General features: G+C 53.8%; 8 protein-coding genes across 8 annotated transcripts; 5 read left to right on the top strand and 3 right to left on the bottom strand.

Moving 5' to 3' along the window:
• Window positions 1-126: 126 nt before the first annotated feature.
• Window positions 127-2,031, top strand: HMPREF1541_00323 (uncharacterized protein; the record flags this gene model as incomplete). The annotated part of the gene is made up of 5 exons (XM_008712629.1): window positions 127-223; window positions 267-510; window positions 557-600; window positions 702-926; window positions 974-2,031. The coding sequence occupies 5 exons, from the start codon at window positions 127-129 to the stop codon at window positions 2,029-2,031; spliced, it is 1,668 nt and encodes a 555-aa protein (XP_008710851.1).
• Window positions 2,032-2,627: 596 nt separating this feature from the next.
• Window positions 2,628-4,718, top strand: HMPREF1541_00322 (2-isopropylmalate synthase; the record flags this gene model as incomplete). Its single annotated transcript, XM_008712628.1, has 3 exons — window positions 2,628-2,635; window positions 2,695-4,450; window positions 4,500-4,718. 3 exons carry the CDS (start codon window positions 2,628-2,630, stop codon window positions 4,716-4,718), a joined length of 1,983 nt encoding a protein of 660 aa, XP_008710850.1.
• Window positions 4,719-5,368: 650 nt separating this feature from the next.
• Window positions 5,369-7,678, top strand: HMPREF1541_00321 (uncharacterized protein; the record flags this gene model as incomplete). Its single annotated transcript, XM_008712627.1, has 1 exon — window positions 5,369-7,678. One exon carries the CDS (start codon window positions 5,369-5,371, stop codon window positions 7,676-7,678), a length of 2,310 nt encoding a protein of 769 aa, XP_008710849.1.
• A 1,144-nt stretch (window positions 7,679-8,822) lies between these two features.
• Window positions 8,823-10,097, top strand: HMPREF1541_00320 (uncharacterized protein; the record flags this gene model as incomplete). The annotated part of the gene is made up of 1 exon (XM_008712626.1): window positions 8,823-10,097. The coding sequence occupies one exon, from the start codon at window positions 8,823-8,825 to the stop codon at window positions 10,095-10,097; it is 1,275 nt and encodes a 424-aa protein (XP_008710848.1).
• Window positions 10,098-10,753: 656 nt separating this feature from the next.
• Window positions 10,754-12,278, bottom strand: HMPREF1541_00319 (uncharacterized protein; the record flags this gene model as incomplete). The annotated part of the gene is made up of 2 exons (XM_008712625.1): window positions 10,754-11,854; window positions 11,901-12,278. 2 exons carry the CDS (start codon window positions 12,276-12,278, stop codon window positions 10,754-10,756), a joined length of 1,479 nt encoding a protein of 492 aa, XP_008710847.1.
• Window positions 12,279-12,663: 385 nt separating this feature from the next.
• On the bottom strand, window positions 12,664-12,924 carry HMPREF1541_00318 (uncharacterized protein; the record flags this gene model as incomplete). The annotated part of the gene is made up of 1 exon (XM_008712624.1): window positions 12,664-12,924. A coding segment is annotated over one exon (261 nt), but the record flags the coding sequence as incomplete, so codon positions are not given.
• A 381-nt stretch (window positions 12,925-13,305) lies between these two features.
• HMPREF1541_00317 (uncharacterized protein) lies at window positions 13,306-14,352 on the bottom strand (the record flags this gene model as incomplete). The annotated part of the gene is made up of 1 exon (XM_008712623.1): window positions 13,306-14,352. One exon carries the CDS (start codon window positions 14,350-14,352, stop codon window positions 13,306-13,308), a length of 1,047 nt encoding a protein of 348 aa, XP_008710845.1.
• An 805-nt stretch (window positions 14,353-15,157) lies between these two features.
• On the top strand, window positions 15,158-16,756 carry HMPREF1541_00316 (uncharacterized protein; the record flags this gene model as incomplete). The annotated part of the gene is made up of 2 exons (XM_008712622.1): window positions 15,158-16,558; window positions 16,613-16,756. The coding sequence occupies 2 exons, from the start codon at window positions 15,158-15,160 to the stop codon at window positions 16,754-16,756; spliced, it is 1,545 nt and encodes a 514-aa protein (XP_008710844.1).
• Between the last annotated feature and the right edge of the window lie 1,370 nt (window positions 16,757-18,126).

The following is an 18,126-nucleotide window of genomic DNA, read 5'->3' as shown; positions in this document are numbered from 1 at the left end:
AGACTCTCGATTGATCATGCATCATCCATTGCTCGTGTCCAGGCTCGCTCATCAGCTGCGGAGGTTGTAGTGGGTCGCGTTCTTTATACCAATTCAGCTTATCCTCCAGCTTACCCACCCAACAGCATGAGATATCAGAGCTGGGATGTCTTGCTCTTTCCAGGACAATCCCGCATACCAATTCAAGAATTCAACACGGCATGCCACATCCTCTGCCAGCAAGGTGGGCTGCTGGCACGCTTTGCATGACTTGAGCTTACTACCAGCAGGTCAACTTGCCGCCTCCAAATGGGCACCTCCAGAAGACCCATTCGTCACCAAGTACGAGTCGATGACCAAGACTCCCATCCTTACATGCTTCATCGCTAGTCTTCCTGTCGGCAGTTCCTTCCGAGTTTCTATCCATAGCTGGGCCCGGCCAAGCGCCTCCTCCATCCTCAAGTCACGTAAAGCTCAAGATGAGCCAATTGCATTCCAAGCTCGTTTATACATTGACGGCGCTTTGCAAAGGTAAGCATCGAAGTGCTCGTAGGCTAGCATGCTCACACCGACCCAGCACTCGAGTCTTTAGGGAGGGCAATGTCTGGCCGGAGGTCATTGGTAAGCCATATGGTTGCACTGTGAGCGTGAAGGTAGCTGACGTGCGGCAGAAGTCAAGGGTACGGTCACGATCTGATTTGAGATCCTCACTGACTCAACAGACGGACGCTATCATGAACCAGACGCAGAACTCGCCTTCCCAGTCTTCCATCCCGAAATCTTACAGCAGCCCCGTTGGGAGCCCGGAGAGAAAGTGGGTCGGATTCAACTCATCCTCACTGAAGGCGTGTTGAGGGAAGCGAGTGACCTGCAAGCTAGTGCATGCAAGATCACGTTCGACGGATTGCGAGACGTGGTTGCCTTCTCGTTCCAACACGCTCCCCAAGGTGAGTGCATCGTTTCTGGCAGACCGCGACTGACACGTAACGCGCAGATGTTCTCGAGTATTCTGGTATTGCATGGCCTAACGCGAGGCTTTTCGAGACCAAGACCCAAAGCACACGGCAACCTGGTCCCATCAGCACACGCACTGTCAGTCTCACTGGCCATGAAGCGCATGCCCATTCGCCCCAACGATCTACCAGAAGTCGTGACGACGTTTGGGCGCGTATTGCGAGCAAGGTTGATCAGCCATATCGAGCATATGCCTTCCGATCTGGACCAAGCGCAGATTCTCGGTTCGGCACTCTTCCGGCGGGTCACAGCATTAATGTTCACGGTTTGAGCGGACCAAATGACCCGTTCATCGCTCCTGGTCCGGAATCCTCAATCGGATGGAGATCAGTCAACCGGAAGACTAGCACGGACGAGTCAATGCCGGACTATACGTCGCATGGTACAGAGTATAGCCGAGCTGAAACTGAAATGTCAATCACGTGGCCACGACGGGATTTTCAAAAGCACATGGATGAAGCCACGGTTGAAGAGCTCATCGAGGCCCTCAGCCCAACCAAGAAAGGGCAACTCCTTTACGCTCTGAGTCCGACCAAGAGTTCAAGCTCTGGCGTCCAAGCTCCGGTCAACACTCCCGCAGCGGCCGATCTCAACCTTCGGTCGTCCGTTGCCGAGGGGACTCCGAACGAAGGTCTTGCCAATGCAGCATCTGGTCATCGTGGGATTGCGCCTGCCGCTGCACCCACTCGCTGGATCTTGGATGAGCAAGTCAATGCCATTGACAGTCACAAGCATGGGACAGTGTCGACCAAAGTCGCGAGCACCAAGGTTCCTCATATGGCTGATGGGGTGTTGACTGCTCGACGTGGTCGTTCAAGCTCGGGCTCGTCGAAAAGGAAGCGATCTTGCTCGGCAGATGCCGGAGTCAGGAGGGACGTGAAGTTGAATATCACTCCGCCTGCCATGATCCAGAAGTTGGCTGGAAATCATGCCATCATTGATGAGGCAAGCTCCGACGCAGACTCGCCTGGCAGTACTGACGGCGTTTCTGATGAAAAGCGGAAGGCCAGCAATCATGGAGTTTCACTCAACGTCTAGGGGCAAGGCTTGGCCGGAAAGGAATAACGGGTGTCTTTGTCTTGCCTCAGTTTGGGCAGATTGGAGATATTCGATTGTTGGCAGTTGTTGCAGTCGACGATTCGACAAGGGCGCACATAATAGTCGGCAGCAGTGTTAGATAAAGGGCGCGGTAGAGCCTCGTCGGTCAGAGTGGAGTATGGAATCAGGAACAAGTATAGCTTGGTCAGACATTGGTCAGACAGGTTGTATGTTAAGCTAGCAGAGCAAAGGCGTGCATAGCCAGTATTCGCGAGACCTAACGCTACATTGGTTGCATTTGATTCAGGCGGTAGTGAAGTGCAGGCGGTGGCTCGAGACGCTTATGGCGTCTCCAACTACCCCGCGTCCAATGCTGGCGAGTGTCCCGCAAATTTTGGCCCACTCACCGACGCTGCCCGCCGGGTACCGCACAATTTTCTGAGGTCGCGCAGTGAGTCAGAAGTGGCACCTGGTCGCGCTTTGTATTGCTTGAAACGAACTCATTGCCTCCTCATACAACACCCGAAGTACTCCTGCACAATACTGAAACAAACACTGGGCGTGCGGACCAGATCACTTGCGAAAGACCATTCATCATGCCGATGTACGTGCATGCGTTAGAGCAACAATCCACTCCCATGCAGCTGACTCTACTACCATTAGGCTCCGCGAACCGTGGAAGAAATACCGTCAATTCAAGCCCCTCAACCTACCCAACAGGCAGTGGCCTACCCGCACCAACGACAAGCCGCCACGGTGGCTGGCCACGGACCTGCGCGATGGCAATCAATCCCTCGTTGACCCTATGGACGGCGAGCAGAAGCTACGTTTCTTTAAGATGCTCGTGGAGCTAGGTTACAAGGAGATTGAGATCAGCTTTCCCTCGGCATCCCAGACCGACTTCGACTTCACGCGGCATCTGGTGGAGACCAAGGGTGTGGTGCCGGACGATGTGTACCTGCAGTGCCTGAGTCCGTGCCGCGAGGATTTCATCAAGAAGACGGTGGAGAGCTTGGCTGGGGCGAAGAAGGCGATCCTACACCTGTACTTGGCCACCAGCGAGTGCTTCCGGAGGATCGTCTTCGGTATGAGTGAGGAGGAGAGTATCGCCTTGGCGGTCAAGTGCACCAAGTATGCACGGAGTATTACCAAAGATGACCCCGCACAGCAAGGGACGGAGTGGCTGTACGAGTTCTCACCGGAGACGTTCAGCGACACAAGCCCGGAGTTTGTGGTGCGCATCTGCGAGGCGGTAAAGGAAGCATGGGGCCCGGATCCCGAGAAGGGCGACAAGCTCATTTTCAACCTTCCCGCGACGGTTGAGATGAGCACGCCCAACGTGTACGCGGATCAGATCGAGTATTTCTGCACGACCATGACCGAGCGCGAGAAGTTTGTGGTCAGTGTGCATCCGCACAACGATCGCGGATGTGCGGTGGCGGCGGCCGAGTTGGCGCAGATGGCGGGCGCGGAGAGAGTCGAAGGCACGCTGTTTGGCAACGGCGAGCGGACGGGGAATGTTGATCTGGTCACGCTGGCCTTGAATCTGTATACGCAGGGCATCTACCCGGAGATCGATTTCAGCGATATTGGAAAGGTCATCCGGGTGTGCGAGGAGAGCACCAAGATTCCCATTAATGAGCGATGGCCGTATGGTGGGCAGCTGGTGGTGTGTGCCTTCAGTGGCAGCCACCAGGATGCCATCAAAAAGGGCTTTGTCAGTCGTGACAAGGCCGGGTTGGGCAGTGAAGATCCATGGCAGATGCCCTACTTGCCGTTGGATCCGCAGGATATTGGGCGAAATTACGAGGCCATTATCAGAGTCAACAGCCAAAGTGGAAAAGGAGGAGTGGCATGGGTCATCCAGAGAAGTCTGGAGCTAGATCTACCAAGAGGTTTGCAGGTTGCATTCAGCAGGATTGTGCAGAAAGAGGCCGACGCGAAAGGGCGAGAGCTTTTGCCTCGGGAAATTCAGGTCTTGTTCGAGGAGGCGTACCACCTGAAGAAAAACCCACGTTTCACCCTCATCGACTACAACATTTCAGCGGTGCGGCAGGAGAAGAAGCCAGACCAAGTCAGTTCGGAAGGACAGCCGCCACAAAATACGACCAATACACCAACAAGCATTGGCAGCAAAAGACAATTCGCTGGCATTGTCGCCATTGACGGCGCGCAGCACCCGATTGTTGGTCAAGGCAATGGTGCCATCTCGTCTTTGGCCAATGCGCTGCACTCTCTAGGCATCGATCTGGATGTCGCCGACTACCACGAGCACGCCATCGGTGGGGGCAAGAATGTACGAGCGGCGACGTACATAGAGTGTACGGCGACCAACTCACACGAGAAGGTGTGGGGTGTGGGCATCCATGAGGATGTTGTTCAAGCCTCTTTGATTGCGTTGTTGAGCGCTGCGTCTTCGGTAAGTCCGATACATGGGTTCAGACAGTATGGTGTTAATATTTTTCCAGTTCCTGTCCTCTCGGGTGTCAACGCCAGTACCCTTCCGACCGAAGCATATGAGGAACTTTTCTGAAGCTGAGCTGGAGGCTCTCGACAGGCTGAACAGCAGCCCCACGGGGGCATCCACCCCTAATTCACCATTGCGCCTGGGCGGCGTGACAGAGAAAAAGGTCGATCTGGAGAAGTTGGAGAAAGCCGCTGAACATGGAGTCAACGGGAACTCTTGAAGAGTCTCGAAGAAGAGTAAAAGTCCAGACTTGATCACAAATGGCGTTGGACTAGGGTCTGTAGCCCGTACAACGGTTCAATAGGTACTAGGTAGCATTTCACTGCCTGATCTAACTATCTCCGGCATTGGCTGGGCTTCCCCACGCTGGGGCAATTTCAGCCCCTGTCGACTCGGTGTCGAAAGCCCGAGCGGCGCTGGAATTTCATAAGCGACAGCTGAGTGCCGATGACCTCCGCCTGCAGTAGGCTTTAGCTCAAGCTGAAGCGAGCTCGTCGGGTCGCAATGTCCGAAAACAGGCTTGGATGACGCTGCAGGTTTGGACCTGACCTGGGGTTACAGCACTGGCTTCCCGTGGCGCATGGCATTCTCTTCTGTGCACGAGTCCCTCCTTCCAGATAAAAACTCACTCCGCCCCTTCCGTCGACGCAGCTGCGTCAGAACAAGGCCGTACTCGCCTCGAGAGGTGTGCCATAATAGAAGTTGGGGAAGCTGCGACTGTGCCCTCGAAGACCAGGCTCTATCTGCGTCGAAGGACGTAGCTGCCACCATTGAGTCCTCCATTGCCCGGTCGAGGAGTTTTTTCTCTACTCGACGCAGCCAGACTTCGAAGGCGGCCATTCCTGCCGACGCAACTGCTCACCTCAAGCAATGACTTCCTCAATCGCCCGCCGTCGACTTTTGCGTCCCATTTTCTACTCCGCAGCCGCTGCAACGGTCGCCTCCGGCGCTTTTTACGTTGCCTACCGCCCCATCAGCGTTCCAGGATCAGAGGGTGCTCTTGTACCTCTGAAGACCGCCGAAGATGGAAGTATTCTCCCTCCTCATTTTCCTCACCTCCGATCTCGTGCCACTATGCTAGCCGAGTTAAAAAGAAGCGGCGGAACCGTGGAAGACGGCGGAAGCTCAAGCCATGTGAAAGACGAGGCCAAGAAAGGATGGAATAGTCTCACCAACATAGCCAGTTCTGCTGGCAGCAAGAGTATCGATACCCTCGAGGAGACTCCGACCTCAGTCTCTCCTCCCGCTGAGGGTGAGGAATACGACCTGCTCGTCATTGGCGGAGGAGCTACCGGGACTGGTATTGCGCTGGATGCCATAACGCGCGGCCTCAAGGTTGCTCTGGTTGAAAGAGACGACTTTGCTTCCGGAACTTCCTCAAAATCGACAAAACTGGTGCACGGGGGTGTGCGCTACTTGGAGAAAGCCGTGTGGGAGCTGGACTACAACCAGTATGCCCTTGTGCGAGAAGCCCTACGTGAACGCAAGTACTTCTTGGACACCGCACCTCACCTATCTCAATGGCTGCCAATCATGATTCCCATGCAGAAATGGTGGCAAGCGCCGTACTTCTGGGCTGGAGCTAAGGCGTACGATCTCCTGGCTGGAAGCGAGGGCATCGAGAAGAGCTACTTTCTTACCAAATCGAGGGCTATCGAAGCTTTCCCAATGCTCAAGTCCGACGATCTGGTTGGAGCGATGGTCTACTATGATGGCGCACATAACGATTCAAGAATGAATGTCAGTCTCGCCGCAACCGCCGGACTTTATGGTGCCACGATTGCCAATCATGTTGAGGTCACGGATCTAGTCAAGGATGCGCAGGGACGTACAAAAGGAGCGTGGGTGAAAGACGTGCTCGAAGAGAAGAATGGACAAACAGCCAAAAGCTTCAAAGTCCGAGCGAAGGGTGTCATAAATGCAACGGGTCCTTTCAGCGACGCCATTCGCAAGATGGACGATGAGAAAGTTCAGGAGATCGTGGCACCAAGCTCAGGAGTGCATGTTGTGTTGCCAGGGTATTACAGCCCACAGCAGAACAGCATGGGCCTGATCGATCCCAGCACCAGCGACGGCAGAGTCATTTTCTTCCTTCCCTGGCAAGGTAATACTATAGCCGGCACGACGGATGCACCATGCAATATCACCCCACAACCAATCGCTGGCGAGGACGAGATCGGCTGGATTTTGAACGAGATCAAAGCCTATCTCGCACCAGGTATCAATGTGCGACGAGGAGATGTGCTGGCCGCATGGAGCGGTATTCGCCCCCTGGTCAAGGATCCTAAAGCGAAGAATACTCAGTCACTTGTTCGAAATCACCTGGTAACCCTGAGCGATAGTGGACTTTTGACGTGTGCCGGCGGCAAGTGGACAACATATCGTCAGATGGCTGAGGATGCTGTTGATGAGGCCATCAAAATCTTTGGCTTGCAAACTCAAGCCATCACCACAAAGACCAGGATCTCCGGCACCGAGATGATTAACGACGCAGCACCCCTTGATGGAACATGTCAGACCCACCAGGTGCGGCTCGTCGGTGCTCATGGATACAGTAAAACATTGTTTATCAACCTAATACAGCACTTTGGCCTTGAAACCGAAGTTGCGAAGCACCTGGCAGAAAATTATGGTGACCGGGCATGGACAGTGGCCGCACTGGCGAGCCCGACTGAAGAAAGGTTTCCCGTTCGAGGAAAACGGTTGAGCCCGCTGTATCCTTTCATCGATGGCGAGGTAAGGTACGCGGTCAGACATGAATTTGCGCAACGAGCCGTGGACGTTATTGCCCGCCGTACGAGACTCAGCTTCCTGAATGCCCAGGCGGCGCTTGAATCGCTTCCGAATGTGATCGACATTATGGGAGAAGAGTTGAGATGGAGCAGGCAGCGGAAGGAAGTGGAATGGAAGGAAAGTGTTCATTTTCTTGCCAGTATGGGCCTGCCGAAGAGCAAACTGAATGTCACGCGGAAGGATGTGGAGTCTGGCAAAGTTGGCTTTGCCAGCGAGTATGAGAGGAAGTTATACTCCAGGCACGGTGAGTTTTCACCCACAAAGCTGATCAAGAAGCGTACTGACGGCCTTCCAGATGGTCCGGCCGATACCCTCGAGTCTGATTCCAAGCTAAGTCAGGGAGAGAACCCTGTGCTGAGCAAGCAAGGAGAGAGGAAGGTCGTCTGAGGGCACATCGGAAGGGTGTTTGAATTACTCTACTTGCGAGTCAGTCGACTCCGTGGTCGCGCACCTGTTGTGCGTCTCGACCGCTTCTGCCCTGGCGACTGTACACTGCACCACCTTCCAGAGCCGTGCTCAGTCTAGGTAACAATCTCATGGGGCAACTACGATGAGGACCTCCTCTCTAGTGTGCACCATCTTTTCAATACCCTCTCGACGGACACAAAGCATTCTTTCATGCTGGAGCCATCACAAGGGCCCGTTTTACCCTGTTTCTGGCGCGTTTTCGCTTTTCTGACGGTGGCAACTGGTGTTGTTGTTGTTGTTTTGTTGTTGATGTTGTTGAGGTTCTTATAAGTGCAGATTCTTGGTTCCCCAACCACAGCTGCGACCGTGTCCCGGCAGGATGGTAACAGCAGTCCTCAAACACACGGAAGCCTTTTCAGAAATGAATATCAACAAGCTTGCATGTACACAGTTCGAGCCTCGTCTCTTCCTCCTCTTCCGTGCTCTTGTCTCATCAAGCCAATACAAGTACTCCGGACGATCATCTTCCACTCATGCTCCTGCTCTACACTTACCTGTCTCAAGTTCTCCTCGTCTCCCTCGAGGCTCTATCACAATCAGAGCTTTCCATATCCTCGATCATACCGGAGGATTCACTTCCTCAACAGCAAGAGCTATTGCCATCCCAAAACGCGGCTCCCAGTGAATCCACTCCAGACGGATTCCGAAAACGCCACAAATCACACTGCCAGCTCAGTGCCGACCACCATTCCCGTCCGCGAGACTGTCCTCGCGCACTTCGTCACGGGTCTTCCCGGCAGCAGGAACAGAGAAGACGCCACACGATTGGAGAGCCGTCACGCGTCGGCTGCCACTGATTCCACCGTTGAGGCGGTGATGGACGCAGACCACGGACGCCTCGAAAAAGGCGTAGACAGTGTCGTACGAGGAGAAAAAGAAGAGCCTCAGACCGGCTCCGCTAACCCTTTCGCTGGGGGCGTTGAGGGCGGGGTGACGTATATGAGCTTGTCGTGGTGGTCAGTCAATACCCTTCCGTCACTGTGTTTCTCCACTGCTTCCGTTCACGTTACTTCGTTACTGCTTCCTGTGAATGCTCCAAGCTCACAATTCTAGGCGCGCTGGCATGCTCATGGTTGCTGAAACGGTATCTCTCGGCATCCTCGCCCTCCCAAGTTCGCTTGCTGCTCTAGGTCTCATTCTGGGCATCCTTCTTCTCGTCTTTTTCGGTGCCCTTGCGACCTACACGGGCTTTGTCATCGGCCAGGTCCGCCTACGCCACGAGCACATCCATTCCATGGCGGATGCAGGAGCCCTGCTGTTTGGGCGCATCGGCAAAGAGATGGTCATGGCAGGCCAGATAGTTTTCGTGGTCTTCATCATGGGAGCTCATCTGATCTCCTTCGGAGTCGCCTTGGATGCTCTCATTGGCCCCAGTCACACCATCTGCGGCGTGGTCCTCCTTTTCGCGGGATTCCTCCTCTCATTCATTCTCACCATTCCTCGAACCCTGCGACACATGTCGTACCAGAGTATCGCCTCGTTCCTCTCCATCATCGCTGCCGTCGTCACGACAATGATCGCGGTTGGCATTCAACGTCCCAGCGCCTCTCCTTCTGGTGCTTTACAAGTTCGCCTCTGGCCGCGTGAAGATGTCTCCTTTGCTCAAGCCTTCAACGCGGTCTGCAACATCGTGTTCGCATACGCTGCGCATGTAGCCTTCTTCACCTTCATCTCCGAGCTCAAGGACCCTCGTGAGTTCCCCAAAGCATTGGCCTTCCTTCAGATCTCCGATACGAGTATGTACATGGTCACTGCCGTTGTCGTCTACATCTTCGCCGGTGATGGCGTTGCCAATCCAGCCCTCAACAGCGCAAGCGATCACTGGCGCCGCGTTGCTTTTGGAGTAGCACTGCCAACGATAGTGATCGCAGGCGTGATCAATGGCCATATCGTTGTCAAGTGGATGTACGTGCGTCTGCTACGGGACAGCAAAGAGGACGTCATGCACCAGAAGACCCTCAAGGCCAGAGGTATTTGGATCGGGCTCGCCTTCGTCTTCTGGCTCGTCGCATGGCTGATTTCGGAAGTCATCCCCATCTTTGGAGATCTTATCGGCTTGACGGGCGCCTTGTTCGGGAGCTGGTTCACGTTTGGACTGCAGGGCATGCTTTGGCTGATGATGAACTACGAGACGGACCCGAAGAGCTGGCGCGGGGTGGGATTCCGAAAGAGAGGCGGGTGGACCTGGGGTTGGCGGAAGGGCTTCTTGACGGTTTTGAACGTTTGCAATGTTCTTATGGGAGCGGCCATTTTTGTGGTTGGCACGACGAGCAGCAGCATGATCATCCGAGAGCATGCGAAAGTTGCAGGACGGCCATTTAACTGTAAGATTGGCTGAGCATTTGAGGAACCGAGGAGCGACCCTTGGTGATGGGGACGGAGAAAGGGCGGCATTGGTTTGGAAAGTACTTGTAGACGAAGAGCAATAGAATTCGGATTGATCTACCTACGCTTTTCTGTAAAGTCGCTCGCTGGGACAGTCTCACCAACGGCGTTACAAGACCTGGGACGTGCCCACAGGATAGCGCTCGCCCACCTCCAGCGTAAACAGCCCTTTCCACAATGCTGATGATGGACGATGAACACACAACGTTGGAGGTGTATGGTCGTCGCATGAATCCCCACGGTGTGTGTAGCGCTTCTCGACCGTCGCTACCTGACCAGACGAATTCGTGGTCATTTCATTGACTCTGAACATGCCGTCCAGGATTCGGATCTCCGACATGCTGGTCAGGTAGTCCTCTAGAGCAGTAGTGCACGATCGCAGCGTTCGGTGCTTGGAAATGAGGAGTCATCTTCAAGGTGAATGGCATCTCCGCTGCTCTGATCTCGGTTGCGAAGGGTATCATATACTTAGCCGGTTGTTACAGCTGTCACAAACTCTGGCGAGCCTGCAGGGCTGGATGATCCTGGCGAGACGATGTCCGCACTTACTACGCTGGTACCACCTCAAGAACGAGTGGCTGCGTTGTCCAGCTCGGATACGGAAGCCTTTTAAGCTTTTGCTGCTTTCTTGCCGCCTTCCGCACCAGGCTGAATACGAGCCATCATCTCTTCTCGCTGTATAAGATGTCCTGCTCGTTCGAGGAGACCGAGTAGACCCTTCATGCTGCCCGACCACTCGTCAAGAACCTCATCGGGACCCCGGCGGACTTCGAAATCGACCATCCGAGCGGGACGATCAATACGAGCGAAAACGGTCTTCTTCGTAACAAGGTCGGAAATGTACTTTTCGGTCTCTTCCTCGGAGAGATCGAGCAACTCGGTGAGGCGTGGGAAAGTGATGCGGGTGTAGTATTTAGCAACAACACGCACATTGTGCTCGATGACTCGATGGCGAAGAGCTTCGTAGCGCGAGAACGCCTTGTCATCTTCAACCGATTTATCTTTGCCGAAGATATCGGTGGAGGTGAGATGTGCGCCATACTGCTGCTCGACCATAGGCCATCGCATTAGCTCGCTGATGGTAAACTGCTTGAGGAGCGCGGCATCTTTGGGAACTTCGGCCACGTTGCGAGGGTCGATATTGATACGGTGAAGGAGATCTGACTGCTCATTATCGTAGGGTGCCAGCAGGATGAAGTAGATGACCCGTTGAAGGACAGCTTGCAGTTGCTCAGGGTTCTTTTCCACCGACTCGGTATCCAGGACCTGACGATAGTGTTTGCAAGCATCGAGATAAGCATCGTCGTGTTTCGCGAGCGTGATTTGTTGCTCATAATAGCGTAGCTTGAGGTCAGTGACATCGTCTTCCGTGGGCTCTGCAGGCGGGTCAGATGGTTGACGCTTTTTATCCTCTTCCTCCTTCTTCTTGCGGTCAGCCTCAAGCTGTTCTGGCGTCTTTGCGGGTTTGCGTGCGAAGTAGCGGGTAGAGATCTTGCGAGAGAGGATCTGAGCTTGTGTCCAGTCGCCGCTTTCAATGCACAGTGCAACTTGCTCAAGGATGAATTCAGTCTTTTCACGACGGGTCATAGAACCGAACGTTTCAACCTGAAGCTCGCACAGGATGTCGCGAGCCTTAGTGATATCTCCTTGGCTCTTCTTGATATTAGAGAGGATTCGGGTAACGCGGGCACGCTCGACTTCAACGAAGATCTAGCACGATTAGAGAAGTTCGAATGCGCAAAACGGTTGGTTTTACCTTGCCTTCGGTCACTGTCCGTAATGTTTCGATGACACTGAGCTTGATCTCCATGTTCGGGGTGTCATCGATGAAGCTCATAACGACTTGTACCATCTTGGTGATAGCTTGCTTGAGTTGACCATGCTTCTTGGAGAGGAGCAGGACCTGGTCGTTGAGCATGCTCCAGTCCCCTTGATCCTTGCATATTGTGACGATGGCGGTTAACGTTCTAGAAGTTGACGCAAGATCTGAAGATTGTCTGGCCTTCTTCTCTAGGAGGAGGAGATTGTCGATGGCTTTCTGGAGATCTTTTTTGGCCAGGGACTCGGATTCCGGAATGACCTTATCAGCCTCTTTGGACCAATCCTTGTCCGCCTTTAACAGCCCGTCCGACATGTTGTGAGAGGACAATGAAGGGGAGGATATCTAGGCGTGCTGGTTCGAGAGAGTATTAACAGTAGCTACACGCAGGTGATGGATTACTCGATATAATAGAGCGTAGCAGATGATGAGCTTTGTCGGGTATATGGTGACGCGCGACGATTCGGGAGTCAGAGGGAGATGTGTGGTTGATGGAATGGTTGCAGGCAAGCACCGACACGCAATTGCTCCAAAATCCCCGGCGACGTGTTGCAGCTGCCAGCCTTACATAGTCTTGGCAAGAGCATCCTTCTCTTTGCTCCCACCTTCATCACTCCTTCCTCGACCCAGCAAAGACACATTCCTACCTGATTCGAGAGCATTGACTTTCTCACCGACATGACACCAAGCAATTGGTTTCTCATAGCTCCAACTCTATCTCTGCACTCATAGGCATTGAACTGCAAATGAGGATCGTTCCATCTCTATCCCCCTCGGGACCATCCACGTCTCCCTTGACGAGCTTAGTTTCGCAAGTTCCGCATGCCCCACTCCTACAGCCGTAATCGGGCTTAAGACCTTGTGCCTCAGCGAACTGTAACAGCGTCTGTCGGTCTTTGGCGTACCATTTCGCCTGACGCTTCGATTTACAGAAAACAACAGTTGCCTCTTCGATATCCTTGTCGGCCATTCTGGCCCAAGAAGGCAAGTGTTGCGAGTGACGCAAATGGCCGATGGATGACCTTGTCGACCAGTCTGTTGTCGACTCGTGTCCCTTGAGTCGCCGGGCAAAATCTACTGTCCGAGGGTTACACGGACCGAGAAGAAACAAGATATCTCAGACGAGCATGATGCCAGTGAGTGTCGTCTATGATACTGATGATGATGTGCGCGGGTAGTGCAAGCCGTTTGAAGTGCAAGGTCAACTCTCTCTCGCAAGGCTACCAGCAGAAATAAAGAGGATTCCCACGATTGGAGACACTCGGCTACGGACTAGTCCCCGCACCACCCAGCCTCGTCAACCTGGTACATGTAGGCGTAGTACGCGCCTCAAGCATCTATCTTACGAATCTGCCGGCATTTCTTTGGCCAGGTTCACCAAGCGGCTCATGAGCTGACGCATGACAAACTTCTCACCTTCATAATCCATGTCAAACCAGTAGTTGATGGCAATACAGGGGGCAAAGGACCCATCGTCCCATGTGCCACACTCCTGCGAGACGTGGTGATACCATCCCGCGGGTAAGTAGAGCATTTGGCCTGGCTGAACGGTTACAATCCGCATCTTTCCCACTTCCTCGCTACTTATGCTCAGCGGATCGTGATCGACCCAGGGTATTTCACCATCTGGGTCCAAATCAACTTCAAATCTGCTAACCTTCCCCTCTTGCCTGAATCTATAACTCCCTGTTCGTACTTTTTGAGTGGGCATCGAGATTTCGTCGACCGGTGGCCATAATCGAAAGGTCTTACTGCCTCTCAAGACAAGGTAGAGGTTTTCATAAGGGTCACGGTGGATGCTAGTAACGGATCGCTCGTCTCCGATCCAAATGTTTCGTGCATCTGGTTCTCCAAGAATGTCGACGGCAAAGTCGAAGTTTTGAGGCAGATCCGAGAGCAACGGCGACAAAGGTGTGGTTGTCAGATTTGAATCCTGAGATTGCAGATAATAGACAGGAGGTGCAGGGCCATCCCTTGGGTTTGTTTGAGGAGACAACTCTTCGAAGAGCTCTGTGATTGTCAATTGAACAGCCGCCGGCTGCACAAAAATCTTGACCTGATTCGGACCACTTTCATCGTCTGGGACACTGACCAGTGCATCGGCATTGCCATACGGCGTCACCGCAACTTCGACTGTATCCACAACCTTCGATTCTAGGTCTTTGCGTGTCCATGAGCATGCTGGCCATGGCGGCGAGCTAGAAGCCACATCATGCGGTGTGTAGATCTTCAAGAGACTTGGCTGTCCTTTCCCAACAATCTTTGAAAACTCGAGAGGTGATGGCCGGGGCAAGAGCTTAACAGCAGCAGGATTGAAGTCATGAAAATCCTCCTGTAAGGTATGCAGCTGATCCTTCGCCCAGATGACTGTCGTCTTGATCGAGGCCATGTTCCTCTGACGAAGTAAGAGATGCTGAACGATCACATACTCGCGGGCTTCTGACTTGCTGTCAGCATTGAATGATTTGCACCGATGGCGATGAATCTCAGTTGTTGAAGCACGAAAGAAATTGAAACCCGGAGCCTTGGCAAGGCTGATGGCATTCAGGCAGTGAATGAGAGGCACCGAGCCTTCGCAATATCCGTGTCAGATGCGTGCGTCGATGTGTCTGCTGTACTTCCTGGCTTGATTCGACTTCTTTTGGCAATGTCTTAACCCAGAGTAGTTACTGGGGAAGCCGCGTCCCATGCAGAGCAGGGGTGATCGGTATACGATGGTGGGGTTGCGTCTGGCCAGCTCTACACCCCACCTTCAAACTCCGTCACTATGCTGGGCTGGAAAGCGCACCGGGTCGAAATTCTAAAAGTATCACCAGGTGCAAAGAACGTCGTCCTTGGGCTTACAGGGAAGAAATCCGCGTCTTTCCGAAATTCAAGGCGCCACGTCCCCGAGAAACGGAGTCGACTTCTCCAAACGCGCGCGAACGTTGGCGTTTTCGAGACGCTGTTACGCACATCAGCGACCTCGGGAAAGCACGATGAGCGAATCACCAATCTGTTTAGACGCTGCATTGGGGGTAGCAAGGTGCGGGGTCGACTTACCACACCTTCACTGACACATGCAGAATTTCTATATAATGTTTCTGTTCTGAGCCGCCTCCTCACTTGTGACCTCACAAGCGATTCGCGCCCTCCTCTGCCCTCACATACCCTTCGAACCCATCGAGACGGCACCACCGCACAAGAAACGCAGAATGGCTACCAACGGCACCTCCAGTCTCCCCTTCAAGCTCGCCGATCCGGATCTCTTCCACCAAGACTCTTACGTCGATGGCAAATGGGTACAGGCCAAATCTGGCAAGCGGTTTGACGTTGTCGACCCCGGCTCCGACAAGACATGGGCGTCCTGCCCCGATAACGGCGTTAACGATGTTGACGCCGCCGTCGAGTCGTCTTACAAAGCTTTCAAAGAGTACAGCATTATGAACCCTCGCCAGCGGGCACAGCTGCTTATGAAATGGCACGAGCTCATCACTGCCGCCAAAGACGATCTAGCCAAGATCCTCACCTATGAAACCGGCAAACCCCTCGCCGAGGCCAAGGGCGAACTCGACTACTCCCTAGGCTTTACTTGGTGGTTTGCTGGCGAGGCAGAGCGCATCCAAGGCAGCATCTCTGTGCCCTCGGCTCCCAACCGCCGCACCTTTGTCATCAAGCAGCCCATCGGTGTGGCCGTGGCCCTTGTACCATGGAATTTCCCCATCGCCATGATCCTGCGCAAAGCCGGCGCCGCCTTTGCTGCTGGCTGCACCATGGTCGTCAAACCCTCCCCAGAAACACCACTTACCTGCCTTACTCTCGCCCACTTGGCCACCAAGGCTGGCTTTCCACCTGGTGTCTTCAACGTCCTCACCACTTCTCTCGAGAACACACCGTCTCTGTCTGAAGCCCTCATCATGCACCCACATGTCAAGAAGGTCACTTTCACTGGCAGTACCCGTGTCGGCAAGCTCGTTGCCAAGCTGTGCTCCAAGGGATTGAAGAAGTGCACACTCGAGCTCGGAGGCAACTGCCCCTTTATCGTCTTCGACGACGCCGACCTCGAGCAGGCGGCAACACAGTACATGGCGCTGAAGTGGAGACATGCCGGACAAGCTTGTATCACTGCCAACCGTCTCTATGTTCAGTCAGGTGTATACGACAAATTCACCCAAATCCTTGTTGAGAAGACGAAAGCGCTCAAGGTCGGTCATGGCGCGGAAGATGGCACGACCATGGGCCCAGTCACAACGCCTCGAGGTCTTGCAAAGGCTGAAGAGCAGGCTGCAGACGCAGTCAAGCACGGTGCGAAGCTGGTGCTAGGCACCGGCAAAGCGCACAAGAACGCCAAAGCGGACGAGGGCAGTGGTGAGGGCAAGGGCGTGGGTGGATATTTCATGGATCCCACAATCTTGACCGGCATGACGCCTGACATGTTGATGTCAAGAGAAGAGACTTTTGCACCCGTGGCCGGCATTTATAAGTTTGAGAAGGAAGAAGAGGCCGTCAAGTGGGCGAATGACACATCAATGGGATTGGCGAGCTACGCCTTCACCAAGAACGTCGACCGTCTTTGGAGGATGCTGGAAAACCTGGAGGCTGGTATGATTGGCTTGGTGAGTCTTTGAATACTGCTGTTTCATACGTGAGATGCTAATGCGTTTGTGCAGAATACTGGCAATTCGTCGGCTGCTGAGTCACCATTTGGAGGCATCAAGGAGAGCGGATATGGAAAGGAGTCTGGCAAGGACGTTGCCGTCAACGAATACCTCGTCTCAAAGACAGGTACCTTCACCATTGCAGGACAGTACTGATGAATAATGCGGGTGAGGAGGCGTTGAGGGGGAGGGAACAGGCTGGTCCTCAGGCAGTGGATTCAGGTCGGTCGTCTCGCGAGGCGGGGACCCCAAGTCAGCATGAGCACCACGTGATCCGGTGTCCAATGTGTACTTCTTTCAACAAAACCTGTCGAAAATTGATAGCACACGATCAAACAAAATTGCTTCTCTGCGACGTCACCTCTGGGTCCATCTGCTCGGTTCGTAGCGTGATCGTCATGCCGGCGATCATGAGAGCCAAGGGCCGTAACAGAGTCGCACGGAGCGTTCAGGGATTGCTGAGTAGTGGTTGTCCAAAGGTATTTTACCGAGTATCGTTCTCTGAAGCCTGACAGCCGGAGTCGAATAATCGGTCTCGACTCGATCCACTTACCCGAGTCGTCTGCAGCTTTGTATCTTTTTGGCGTGCCTTCTTAGTATTACCGCAGTAGAACGGAACTCGGGGGCCACGCCTCTTGTAGTTCACTTCCCTAGATCGACCTGATCTTCGAGTTCTCGCGCGCAAGCACCCTTCCCCTTCTGAAGAGGCAGGATCAGTGATTGATCATGGCGAAGGTGCTTCGCCGATCTGCATATACCCAAACGGTAAAGCTAGAGCTGGTATTAAGGGAACCACTAGTGAGCGGGCGATGCGCATTGAAAGGGCGCTGGTTGCGGTCTGTCAATGACCAAGTGAGCAAAGGCTTTACGAGGCCTTGTCGGAACGGCCGCCGAGGCGAATGTGAAGGGGGTAAAAGTCGCACCAGCAACAAAGTCGCGAGAGCTTCCACAATTCCGGCGAACGAAACGAGATAAGGCTGTATCATAGGCCATCCACGGCATGTCCCAAACGATGGGAGACAGCAGCAGCAGTGTGCCTACCCAAACGAGTAAAACTGCCGTTTGCCGTTTGGTGATCGGCTCGGTCCCTGAGGCCAGTTGCAGCAAGGACCATGCTGTACGAGTAAGCTCGTAGCATCCTTGAGGAAACTAATCCATCCACTGTGGCTAAACGACGCTTGGCGACACCCGAGCCTCGCTAAAAAGCCCAACGCTAAACCGGGAATGTTTGCGCTGACAGCCATTCGTTCGCATTCGCACAAACGTCTGGAAATGGCAAATGCTCATGAAGCGGTGGCGCTCTTAGTTGTGTTGGGCTTTTGGTCATCTGCAGGTCTTGGTTGCTCGACTTTAAGTGTTTCGTTGATGCGAGCGCGCCATGTCATTGTTCATCCTAGTTGGACAACCGCACGACGCCACGAAGCCGTCCGTCAGAGAAGACCTTCAACCATGTCGCATGAACTTGTCATTGGCCGTGAGGCTTGCACCGTAAACCGTCGTTGAGAGCACATCGAAGGTTGTTCCCC

The sequence above is a fragment of the Cyphellophora europaea genome (assembly GCF_000365145.1).
Source record: "Cyphellophora europaea CBS 101466 unplaced genomic scaffold supercont1.1, whole genome shotgun sequence".
Classification (NCBI taxonomy): domain Eukaryota; kingdom Fungi; phylum Ascomycota; class Eurotiomycetes; order Chaetothyriales; family Cyphellophoraceae; genus Cyphellophora; species Cyphellophora europaea.
Note: the sequence above shows the minus strand (reverse complement) of the source record. Positions and strands in the feature narration are given on the sequence as shown.